At 43.7% G+C, this 13,214-nt stretch overlaps 1 protein-coding gene across 1 annotated transcript in view; it reads left to right on the top strand.

Moving 5' to 3' along the window:
* The window catches only part of TMEM63A (transmembrane protein 63A), a 31,103-nt gene extending 27,917 nt beyond the window's left edge, over positions 1-3,186 (top strand). The window contains exons 21-23 of the mRNA XM_034060904.1: positions 996-1,111; positions 1,450-1,512; positions 2,072-3,186. Coding sequence (XP_033916795.1) covers positions 996-1,111; positions 1,450-1,512; positions 2,072-2,242 — 350 coding nt within the window. The 3' untranslated portion in view covers positions 2,243-3,186. The remainder of the gene's footprint in view (positions 1-995; positions 1,112-1,449; positions 1,513-2,071) is intronic.
* The last annotated feature ends 10,028 nt before the right edge of the window (positions 3,187-13,214 follow it).

Here is a 13,214-nt window from a genome sequence, read left to right as displayed (position 1 = left end):
CTGGTATGGACATTTCAGTCTGGTTGCAGAGTACAGTGATAATACTGTTTCTCATTCATTAATGTTATATCAACCCACATACACGCAGTCCCCACCCTGAAAGAAAAACTTACCTTTCAGCTTAGTTCATGTTTACTCAGTTTCTTCTCGTGTTCCTTTTCCTTGGATTCTTCCCAGTACATCCCTGTTTTATCATGGTGTCCTACACAGACAAAGCTGCTGAAGTTGAAGGCTTAGTAGCACTATATTATTTTGTATAGGTACTAAAGACTTGTTTCCTCCCCCTTTTTCCCCATTTCCTGCCCACATTTTGTGATAGCATCACACTATTGACTGCTTTCCAGCTTGTAATCATCACCTGTATTCTGCAATTCTACAGGCTTGTTATCCCTCATGTCTACATTTCATATCTCATTCTGAATTGTAGTTACTTCATAGAATCACAGGATAGTTTGGGTTGGAAGGAACCTTAAAGCTCATCCAGTTCCAACCCCCTGCTATGGGCAGGGCCACCTGCCACTAGACCAGGTTGCTCCAAGCCCCATCTAGCCTGACCTTGAACACTGCCAGGGATGGGGCAGCCACAGCTTCTCTGGGCACCCTGTGCCAGCGCCTCAGCATCCTCACAGGGAAGAATTTCTTCCTAATGTCTCATCTCAATCTGCCCTTACTTACATTTTCTAAATACAATTTCATCTTTTCCTCTTCCACCTACCCCCCACCCCCCCAGGGTAAATATTTCCTATCCTTTGGGTTACTTGCATGCCATCCAGTTTGGTGCCATCATAATAATTAATAAATGGACTCTATGCGTGACATATCACAGATCAATAGACTGAGGAAGAAGAGCTGCTCTGAGTCTTGTTTCTAGTTCAAGTATTGCAGCCACCTTTCCTGGCCTCTAAAAATGGGGAGACTAAACTTTTGTTTGTTGGGTTTAGTTTGGGTTTTTTTGCCATGTGTTTTTATATTGTATTTTCTGGATATTTTTCTAGGCTTTAAGGCACCTACAACCATGTTTACCTTCCTAGTTGTCAACATCACAATCGTTGTTTGCTTGGCTTATACTTGTTTTGGCTGTTTCAAGTACCTGAGCCCACTGAATTACAAGGTAAGTGATGGATACCCAACACCTTTCAGCATCTACCTATGTGCTTGGTGTAGCACCAGCTATTCCTGCTGGATGCCTTCTGCCTTCTCACTAGCAATGTATTCACAAAGGTTCATTCCAGTAAGATGGCAAAGAGAGCTGATTGTAGAGGTAGGCTGCTAGGCACAGTGTTAGCAGGAACTGAATTTGGAGGGAAGAAAAGTATGGAAGAAGTATGCAAGAGGATGGGAAGAGAGTTCTGTCTGTGCAGGTTTTGGGGCTCTTACCATTTCTGTATATTGCTTTGACTTACTAAAGATATTGCCTCCCTTCCTTTCCCCACCTATTACTGGTTACAGGTAGAAGACACGCAAGGTGAAAGAGGAAACGACACAGACGTACCAACCATCACCACATCTTCTGTAAGAAGTTAAGAGTTACTAATACTCTCTTATGCTTCCTAGAAAAACTTTCTCACCCTGCTAACCAGAGAGCTTGTGTAGGATGTATTAATCTGAATGGATTGTGGGACTTTCCTTGTGGAGCCAGAGAGTTCTGCAGCTGAGCTCCTTGACTGTTCCCAGGTGGTGTTCCAGAAGTACCCTTGATGTGTTTGGAGTAGCTGAGGCAATACTTTAAGCAGCTCTGTATGCTGTGTTCTGGGCCTTACATGAGGCAGATTCTTATATCTGTACATCTCCCAAAAGCAGTCAGTTGTCACAGCTTTGTGACTTTGGAAGTTGCGATGTGTAGCATGTCTTATCTGCCAACTCACTTAAAAGGATGCAAGGCTCATAGAGGCCTTTGTGCAACAGTGTGCAAGTACAGGTGAGAGTCGCACCAGGAAGCCTCTGTAAGGGTGAAAAAGGCCTTATGTGATAAGGGAAATGGATGAAAATAGTTGCAAGGGGAAAAATTATCCAGGGTGAATTATCCCAACATTTGAGCTACTAGTAAAATCCTTATCGCTTGTCATTTCAGATGTACGTGCCCCAAGTCTTGCATCCTCATCCTACAGAAAGGACGGTGCTCTCTCATAAGGAGCAGCAGTCGTATGGCACCATGGACAACACTTCCTCACAGGCAGAAGGAATCCTAAGCTATTCTGCTGGACCTGCAGTTACAGAGCAGGCAACGAGAAGTTCGGTTTGAATGCCAAGGACTAACACGAGGTGGAGCACTTGGTTCAGGTTTAGGAGAACTAATTCTCACCGTCTACTAAGTATTCTGTTTTATTGGCATACTCCTGCCTGCTGAAGAGGTACAGAAATAATTCCTGATGCAGTCTGCAGCTGTGCTTGGAGATTAAAAAGCAGATGCCTTGAGACTGATTGTTTTCCAGGCTGTCTGCACACATTGGGAAACAAACCTGTTGAACACGGGGATGCTGATCCTCAGGGACTTCACTTATGCTATCTCATCACTTGCCTTATGAAGATAACTTATGCTGCGTATAAATAATTGGTCACCAAAGCAAATGCAGATGTAATTTATTTATTCAAAATAATTATTGCTTTAAAAGAAAAAAGTATTTATAAACCTCCTGGGATGCATTAAATCCTCAGGCATTGTCACTGTTGATGAAAACACTGTTTGCATGGGTATGAGGATGGTGTCTGGGAGTCTCTCATCACCCAAAGTAGTCAGTGTAGACTTGACCGTGTTATGCCTTTTCCTTAAAAGAGATGAGGGAGTTACTCAGTGTGCACTGGGTGGGTTACTGTGCACTCGGGTACTAAAAGTACCAAAGCAAAGAGACTGGTGGAGAGATGGGAGTGCTTTATATGATACTGGTTTTATGTATTTTTGGAGGGTGTTTACGTTGTTAGTTTCTGTTCACTCTTTTTAAGGGCCTTTCACAGTGAAAGTTCACCTGCCAACAATAAAGGATGTAATAATTTTATCTTTCTTTTAATCTTGGGTCAGAATGACAGAACTCTGGGATTTCTCTATAGTGCCAACTATATGAGCTGTAAGATACTAAGATTTTAAATTATGTGGTAGGTGCTGATTTACTCCCAAATACATTGTGTCAAAGTGCAACTAATAATCATGAAGCAATAAAACACTGAGTTCAGAGGAATTTCAGACTGAAATGTACGTTTTCTTTGTGTATAGAAACAGTCCTGCTGCTGCCTGCCTCACAGTGTGCTGTGTCATAAACTGTTCATAAGGGCGCTGTCATAAGGCTCAGAATGACACTGTGTCCCATGAGAGATTTGAATCCTTTTAAATTTCTCTTGGGGATGCATCTTGGTGACCTTTGGGTAGGAGAAGGTTTTGTTGTTGTCCCCCAAGCCCTCTCATTGCCTGCTCGTTGTTAAACCCTTAGTTCCCGAACTTGATCTTTTCTAGCATGTCTGTAAAGCAGCAACATCTTGAGATGGGAGTAGAACCTGTGCTATAAATAAGTGTGTGCAGATGTTCAGTGTCTTGCAGGACTGCCTCCAGCTTCCTGAGACCAGCACCCTCGATGAATGCTGAGCAGGAGATCTGCCCTGCTGCAAGAAGGACCTTGTAGAGCTGTGAAACCCTGCTGAGAGGCCCATCCTGTTAGTGGAAGGTACACATGATGCTTAAAAGGCCTTATCTAGTTGTAGGGGGGTACATGGATTTATGTCAACTTCTTTATGTTATCACTTCAGTGTGGCAGTTTAGTCAGGGGGTTGCATGTGTTTTGATTTCAGCAATTGTATCCTTAGAGGTGGTTTGTACACTGAATATTGGGGGGGATTTATTGATCATGGTATGACTGGAGGTGGTTTGTACCCTGGTCACAAACTGTCACTTAAGATTGGTACTCAAACCAAGAAGAAGTTAAAACAACCAACTCTGCATTTTTCACTTGTCTCTGTGTCTCTCATACAGATGTGAGGATGGAAGGAGGAGACAGAGCCTGTTGTATGAATTAGATCAGAAGCCTGTGATTGTTTTAATACGTTTCTAGCTCAGTACCCATCACACACAGGTGTCTGCAGAAGCAGTGGATGCTATGTGTATACTAATTGAGGAATCAAATGACTCCGTTCCCTGTAAACTTGATCTGTTCACAGCACTGGCTCCGCAGGATTTTTGTGCTCTGTGGTATAACTTGTTTTGAACAAGTGACTTTTGATACTCACTGTGAGGTTCTATCTGTCATAGCAAGGAAAAAACTTGTTTGCTCACTGGATTTCCTTTTTTGTGCTTGGAAGGCTGCTGAACCTTGGCAATGAAGCTCCTTGTGACCAGCACAGGTTGGGTACAGACAGGGCCAGCTCTTCTGTGAACTTGAATAAACCCACCTCCAGTCATGCTAACATGCTTCATGTGTAGAGCATGCTTCTTGCTAAATAGTCACTGGTGGTATTTGAGGAACCAGTCCATGTGTCTGATGGAGAAACCACCTGTATATTTCACTTGTTGTGTACAAGTGAACCAGCCATTCTCATTTGCCACTGTTCTTTGTTGCAGTTAGTGTATAAAAATGTCTGTGGTACTTGGACGTGCACTAGTTAGAGTAAAGGCTGGAGTCACCTATTAGTGAATTATCACAAGATCTCCATGTATAGCAGCACACAAATTAGAGGCTGGTTTATTAGCTTTGCTATGTTGTGCTTGCTGCCCTACTATCTTTTGGGTTTCTCTGAGACATGGGAGTAATTAGGAACTGCACTGGCTCTAGTTCATTCCTTCGTGCTGGTGGATGTCTCCGAGAGGATAAAATTAGATCAGCAGGAGAAACTCCTTGCATTCCTTGCTGAGCCTTACAGAAAAGCTGAGGGATGGAAACCTTAACAAATGTGGATATTGGCTGTGCTGTATTTGACATTCATACTTAAAGCTATTGCACATTCTTTACTGTTCTTTTTATAAATCTTCTGGCAGGAAGCCTGAGCAAATGGCCCAGCTGGAGTTACTGATTGTAGCTCCCAGAAGCCATATTTGTTGAGATCCAGTGCCTGCTGCTTGCCTTGCATTGCTCAGTTGGAACAACTCCCCCCCATTTCACTCCTTGCTCAGTCCTTACTTGTGTTCTGGCAGCCTCCACCAGCTCCTGTGGAATGGGAATCCGGACAAGGCCATTAAGCACAAGTAAGCCCCACTCTGTGGTGTGTGGTGGGGTTCTCTTGTGACACAACTGAAGGGCCAGCTCTGAAAAGCTGAAGAACAGAGCTCATTTGATATTGTACATTTTGGTACACTCTGCAAAGACTTCACTCTAGCTGATTTTCTTCTATAGTGAAGAGAGTGCTATATTGTATGCTGACACCCAAAATAACCTTTGGCTTGTTTGGATACATCCAGCTCTGTGCTAGTTAGAGCTTATTCTATATGCATGCCCAGTCTGGTTCACCTCCAGCCCTATGACATCCTCAACACCCAAATGATTGCAGTTTCTCGTTTGCATTAGGTGCACACGTTCATGTTCTGTTTTCCTTTGGGCTTTTCCCATGCCCTGAGCCAAAAGTAGATCTCTGTGCTGGCTAAGGTTTTAAATGCTTCAGCACAGCATTTGACCATGTTCTTTCTGTCTCTTTACAGAAATGCAATTCCCAGCTCTGCTTATTCACACATCCTAGCAGCACAGCTAGAAGCTTCCTCATGTATGATCTACAGATAGTCCATTTATTAGCATTTGAAGCCTTGTGTGTTTCTCAAGAAGGTGGGATTGTGCTAGAAGCAGCGGACCACAGAGTTGTTTTCCTGGCTCTTAGCAAAAGTGAGGTGAGAGGCACAGGAAAATTTTGGGAGGAGGGGTCTCACAAGCAGAATTCCATCAAGTACAGAGAAAAGATGCACTTTATTGCTCTAAACTGCAAAAATACAAGGAAATGCACACTTTTAACTTCAAGTAATGGGCAGGGTCCTAACTTTCAAAGAGGACATGGCTTAACTTCTTAAAGTGGCCTTACAAATTCCTTCTCTCTCTAATCTAGACAAGGCATCTCGAATGGTTCTGTATGTCACCTGTCTGTAACAGCTGTGAGTGCCTGTTTCAGATAGTTCAGAGGTACAGAAGTTGTTCTTTCTTTCTGAGGACAGCTGTCTGACAGATCAAAACAAAGGAAATCACAAAGTGGAGAGACTGGAGCCTGGGTCACTATAACAGAACATTCTTTCCCTTAATTTTTGGTTCTTGGGTTAACTCCTGACTCTTGCTTTGTTTCTGATGTTCTGTTGGTTAGGCCATAGCATCTCAGCTGCAGCAAGTGCAGCTTCCCAACTGTTTTGTGGTCAGACACAGCTCCTGGGTTATCTTCGCTTGTTCTTTGTCAAGCAGTCTGTAAGCATTTGTTGCTTGGAGAGAAAGGGTATCAAGATCAGCTGTCTTTGTTGCATGGACCATAAGTACCTTTCTGTTCCTTTGAAATGACAAATGTGGTCCCGTGAATTGACTCTGCTGTAGCATACGAAGGTGCTTCTCCCTACTCAGTGTGTCTCTATTACTAATCTCTTCCAACCAGGAGCCTGCAGTCCCCATTACTGGGGGACTCTGAACTCCTGGCTGGAAGCAAAGGTTGTTGCTTTCCTAGAGGAGGATTTATTCCCTGCTGAAGCAGTTTGTTTCCTGCCTTCCTAGGTGAGTTCCAGTGTAACATGCATCTGATCTTCTCCCTTTTGAATGGATTGGAAGTCCCACCTCAAGACCAATGTTTGTGGATAGTGGAAAGTAATATTCTGTGTGCTAAGTAAGAATTTCACTAACTTGAACTAAATAAATCTCCAGCTTCATTTCTGGATGGAGTTCCCTTTCCACTAAAGTTCTAGTTCCGAAATGTCTACTGGTACAAAGTTTGTGGTTTTCAGCAGTCTAGAGCTTCATTCCATTTTATCATTCCCCTGAGATGTGTGAGATACATGGTACATATAGTATAATACAGATACGATAATGTAATTTTAGGGCCTTTAAACACTTTGTCTTCCACAGTGTCACAGGAAGATCTGGTTGGAAGATCTGATGTCCTTGAATGCTCTGTACCAGGTCTGTGCATGATATTCAGGTGGGAATGGGTGGGACTGGAAATAGCCAAGAAGAATAGAGGGTGAATTTTCATATCTGCTGCTATATTTAGTGGTTAGTTAAATGCTGGTTAACAGTTAATAAGGACACTTATCAAAAGTGATGTTTGAAATCGAGTTCTAGAACTCTAATGTGTGATACGTCCACATATCACATATGGATATCACTCTAATGTGTGCTATCTCCTAAATAAAACAGGAGCCAGAAGTTGGTGCTGTCTCTTACCATTACTGCTGTGTGGTTGTGAACCTCCAGTTTTCATGTAGTGCTGCAAAAGGGTGAAGGTTTGTGATGGAAATCAGTGACTGTTTTTGAAAGGCATCTCTCTGCTGTGCTTCTTAGCTGTTTATTAACATAAAAAGAGCTGCATTGCAGGAAGACTGAGAGCAGAGGGAATGTGAGATAGATGTATTTTTGTACACAGCTCGCCTCCCTTCTGCATGAATCTTTCAGGCATTTAGTGGTGTTTTATACGTGGCTTTTCAGATCAATTAGCTTTATTACAGCCTGCTCTCCTGAAATGGAAAGCATCAAGTTGCTTCTTTCAGTTGAAGATGTTCCATGTCAAAACTTAGTCTGAATTCTATATAATTTTTCCCTAAGTATTATTATCAGTATTTTTTTCCCTTCCATCTATAGACACAGAGAAATAAAACCAGCAGCTATCTCCACAGAGGAAAATGGAGAAGGAAATAATATGAAGAATTGCTAAGTACCATAATTTGGTTGCAGGCATTGAATTCTTTTATGACAGGGTTCTAGCTTTATAGAATGAAGTAGGGTTTTCTTCTTACTCCTTTATATTTGCCATCTGCAACTTCAAAATTGATCCTAAAATAGGAAGAATTCATTCCCTTCTGGGCCCAGAAATCAGAATCTGTTGGGAAGGGCAAAAATTGAGGAATAAATCAGTTGTGCACTTTTAACAGGAATCATTTAAACAATTGTTTCTGTTATTTATCTTCAAAAGGGAAAAGACACAGTGGTGAAGTTGAGAGAATTGTAGCATCCTCAGTTCCCTTGAGGCTGTACAAGGATTTTTAGAGCTCAAGAGATACAAGTGTATTTACGTACAAACCTACCCCAGCAATGCAGGCTTGGTTGCAAAAGACCTTAAGAACTGCTGGGAAATAAAGCTGCTCTTAACACTTCCCTCCATGTGGGGAAGCTGAAAGGTTAGTAGGCGCACTCTGAACGGAGATGAGATCCTACGAAGGAGCATGGCTGTAGTCCCAAAGTGAGTGGGACTGCTTGGGCTCATTTGGAGCTCAGGAAATCACACTGAGCAAGGGATGCCATACAGACATAGTGGGAAGAATGTTGGCTGGGTTAAGATGTTCCTCTCTGCAGAGGAAAATGGTGACATCCGTCACTTACCTGAAGTCCTTGGGGTGGGACACATCCACATACTGCTGTGTAGTGGACAACTAGGAATGAAGCAACAGTCGGTGGGCTGTGTTAGGAAGGAGGGATGGGTATTTACCAGGAAGCCCCTATCAGCAGGACAGGCACAAGCTGGTTTTGCATTGGATGTGGACACCAGTGAGGGCAAGTCAGGGACTGGGAGGAACCTCGAAGCAGAGGGTGCAGTTTGTCTTTTCACCTCCAGGGTCTATCCCTGCTTGGGCCCAGAGCAGATGGAGCAAGGGGGAGAAAGCTTTGCAAAGGGAGTGCTTGGGCTCCTTGCAGCTGCTGGGATGGGAAGCACAGACAATGCGGAGCCATCTTGCACCTCTTTTGTGCTATTAAAGCAGTCATTGAGTCAATAGTTTGTTGTGTTGGTATCTTTTGTTGTATTGGTGGTTGAGATTAGTTCTGTCTCTCTGTATTTCTGTTCTTTGTGCTGTACTCCCTCTGCGCTGATCATCTGCAGTGGTTTGAACCATTGCTACAAAGGGGATTATCTTTCATTTAAGAAGCTGGAAAGTCATCACTTAAATCTCATTTACTGTTCATCCTAAAAACTGCAGACATTCAGTTATTAAACGCAGGCAGAGCTTGAGCATCCTTAATGTCTTCAAATCCAATCAGGAAGGTACTTTGAAGACTGACGTTTGGACTACATCTAGCAAGGGGAAAGAACTGTCACTCAGTACAGATCTGTTCATAAATACTGCTTTCCAGAAGACAACTGACAATTGTAATGGGGCTAATTCTTCTAGCAGCATTGCCATAACACCATCAGGGCTGTCTGGCACTGCACAGGGTATTTCTTTCATGAAAGAAAACTAATCCTAAGCAAGACGGTTTTAGTGTGAGTTATGTTACTTAAAGTGCTATTACAGCAAGTAAAACAAGTGGCATCATTTCTCAGTGTGTTAAAATAAGCTACCCTGAAATCAATATGGATTTATTCCTTGTCTCTTCCCACTGTATCCAGAAGGCTCCTTCCATTCCTCATTCAGACAAAAATGTATCTTCATCTAATGCATATTATGTATTGCACCTGCTGTAAAACAACATATATCAACTCCTGCCCCCAAGCAGTTCCAGCTGACTCAGTGGTGATGAGTGGTGCCCTTACAGATCTAGATCTAACTCTATACTTAACAGATTCTATTTTTTCACTGAATGATGGCTTAACTTCCTTTTTCATATGAAAGTGTGATTTCTAGTCATATTTTTTCATTCATAATCTGAGTAATGCCTGACTATTTTGTTTCACATACATAAAGTCGTCTTGTTTAGTTGTGCAAGATGTCCAAGGGCTACATAGAAGAGCTTGGATTTCACAGACTTTATGGTTTGGAGTTTAAAAACCAGAAGTCACCTTCATTTTAGCTGGGCTGCATGAGATGATGATGACCTTACTAGTGTTTTTCCATACCATAAACAGATACTTACCCAAGTACTTCAGTTGGGAAGGACAGGAGGAGGAAGGAGGGGAGCAGAGTATAAAGTTCTGCTTATTTCCAGTGGCATCTCCATGGTTCTGAACTGCTTATTCAGCCTCCTCATGGGCTGTGACTGTCTAATTACAAAGCAGGGCTTAGGTCAGCTACTTCTGGTTTTAGTGTGGGATAAATGCATGTTTTGGAGCAACTTAAGGAAGAGCAGCTTTTAGGAGAGCAGTTTCTTTGAGCAGAGACTTTGGGGCAGCTTTGGTTGGGAGGTAGAGACTTCACCAGGAAATGGCTCTGGGGCAAAACAATGATGCTGTGAGCACCAAAACACCACTGGGTTCTCCTGAAGGCTGAAGCCACTGTTCCAAGGGAGCAGCTCCGCCAGCCCAACAGGAGTGCGTCTGGCCTCATTAGGAGAGACTTGCTGTCTGAACGGCAGGTACTTGGGTGGCTCACTTTGGTAAGAACAAGTAGAGTGGAGCAGAGTCCCTTCTTCCTGCTGACACTGCTGCAGTAATCTGACACACAGTTACTTGCTAACAGAAATGGTAACAATTTCTGATTATCTGACTTTTACACTGCTCATGGTAGTCCTGTAGCTAACACTTTGGATGTGCTTCAAGTGCTGGAGTGTATCAGAAGCGAGTCTGGATTCACTCGGGATGGCTATCAGTCCAAATCTTGGGCTCATGGGGGAGTTGCTCCTTGCAGGAGGAGATGCGGATGCCATGGTTAGCCTGCAAACACTTCATTAGCCCTAAAGCTTGCACTGTAGGCAGTGGCATTGGGTGCCTTTTGCTAAAAGCAGGTGATTTCTTTGAACAGGGGGAAGGGAATTGACAGCAGATTTCACAGATGGCCCATGGCCAGTTTTATGCTCTTCATATTGTCACAGCATTTCACTCAATCTTTCTATCTTTAAGTGTAGATAAGTAGGTGCTGAACAACAGCTGCTGTTAGCTGTGGGCTTAAGGTTTGAGAAGTGTGACATGAGAATAACCTCTGCTATAGAACAGGTGTTTCGTTATGATGTTTAAGCTTCTAGGTCCAGATTTTTTGTGTCTTTCAGACAGCAGCTGATCAAACCCATGTTTGTGCTGGGTTTTGTGCCTCGGTGCCTATCTTTTATCCTCGATAGATCTGACAACGCGGACAGCTCATGTTTGTGGTAGGCTGAAGGGTGCTGACCTGGCGTGCAGAGCAGGGTGAGGATGTGCTCCTTTACTGCCTGTGTTCATTATCATTGTCTTGGATTGCTAAGAGGTGTATTTAAAAATAGAAAGGTGGTTGTGTTCTGTCCAGTCTCACTGGTGCCTGAGCCTCGATGAGCTGCTGTAATGTAAGATCACAAAACAGAGCCCTGATGTTCATCCTTTCATTGAGGCTGGGCCCCTTCAAGCAGATCTGTTCCAGAAGGGAGAGGAAAAATGCTTCAAGCCTTCTACTAACATCTGAAAAAGTGGTTTGGCACAGATAATGTAGCAAACTGTCTTCCCCCAACTCGATCTGTGCTGTGACTGAGCAGTCTCTGTGACCGTGCTGGGTTCTGTCGGTGTATGGCAGTGTTCCCCAGCACCACAGCAGATGTTTGCCTGTGTACTGAAGATGAGAGGATGAGCTCTAGCTCTCAAACATAAGGCCACACCGGGGACAGAAGTAAGGCAAAAGCAAATGGCCAGAGATCAGACTGGTACAAGAAGGAGCAGAGTGGTGCCTGTGAACAGCTGCTGTCAGAGGTGAGCTGATTCCTCTTGAATAAGCAATGTTTTTTAACATACTGCACCTAAAAACAAGTGTGGGGATGGCTTTCTCTGAGAAGAGCCTGTTTTAGATGAATCATAGAATAGTTAGGGTTGGAAAGTACCTTAAGATCATCTAGTTCCAACCCCCCTGCCATGGACAGGGACACCTCATACTAAACCATATCACCTAAGGCTCTGTCCAACCTGGCCTTGAACACTGCCAGGGATGGAGCATTCACAACCTCCCTGGGCAACCCATTCCAGTACCATTATGTATTTTATTCCTGTCTGTACCACACAGTATTTTACAAATAAGAACACAAATTGTGACTAATGACAGCATTGAGAAGTAAACGTGGAATTAGTGCTCACTGCTAATGTGAAAGCAGTTAGCTGTCCTGCGGAACTCAAGTACAGCTTGAAGGGCTGAGGCAGCAGAAGCTGCTGTGCCTTCCTTTGCTGGTGCCCAGGGCAGAAGCACAGGAGGCAGAGAGGAAAGGGGGCTGGAGGTCCCAGGCTCTGCTCAGAAATTGATGTGGGCTGTGCTGCCACCCATCTGCCCAAATGATTTTCTGTCATGGGGCATCAGGTGGCTTTTAGCACCAAGATTCAAACGTGCCAGCAGGAACATTGACTTGCCTTCTGTGAAACAAGCCCCGTGGTATTCTTGAGCATAAAGCCCTGTGGGATGGAGCAGGGCTCTGGTGGAGTGACTCTTGCTTAACAGCTTCCATTTCAATTAATATTGTGAAATGATACTAATCTGTGCAAGTGTTTGTGGTGGATTAGATTTCCCTGTGCTTGCAGGGGTAGGGAAGTATGTCAGCAGCGAATGGAGAACAAAACCAGACTGAAATCAGTCATCTGGATACAGTTTGAGAGTGTTTGAAGCTCAACTGCTCACACTAGGGACTGTTGCTGGCAAAAACGTGCAGCCCTTCAAATACAATTGACTTTGAGCAGTTTGCCTTCAATCTGACCTTTGTAACAGATGCAGTACAGAGGGTCTGAGCTGGTGCTTCTCAGCTATCACCAAGCAAAATCTCAGCTATTACAACATCTAAAAGAAGCATACAGGTATTATTCAAAATGTTAATGCAGGTTTTTTATTTTTAATTAATCGCACTTTTGTTCTTTAGGAAGAGGTATTTACAATCCTCTGCAGCCGCAGTGCAAAGCCACAGTGTCTTGAGCCTGTCCAGGGCCATGACTTTGGTTAAGAGTACAAATTCAGTGCATGAGGGAGCTTGAGCTACACTTACTCAGACCCAGTCCCTCCCTCTTGTCTGAGCTGGTCCATTTCACATGCTGCTGTACAAGGAGCCAGGCAGAAGGGAGCAGAGCTTCCTCCCAGCCAGGAAGCTGCTCAACAGCCCAGGCTGGATGGGAAGGGCAGCCAGCAGTAGCCAGCTGGCTAGTGTAAGGGTTCTGCAGATCATCGATGCTGACTAACCCCTGCACTCACACAAGTTAGGTCTTGCTGTTCCCATTCTTTGTGTGAGGAACTTCACACCTACACCAACTCAAGTTTTACT

The sequence above is a fragment of the Melopsittacus undulatus genome, chromosome 3 (assembly GCF_012275295.1).
Source record: "Melopsittacus undulatus isolate bMelUnd1 chromosome 3, bMelUnd1.mat.Z, whole genome shotgun sequence".
NCBI classification, from domain to species: domain Eukaryota; kingdom Metazoa; phylum Chordata; class Aves; order Psittaciformes; family Psittaculidae; genus Melopsittacus; species Melopsittacus undulatus.
The sequence above is the reverse complement of the archived record's forward strand: the minus strand, read 5'-3'. Positions and strand labels throughout refer to the sequence as shown.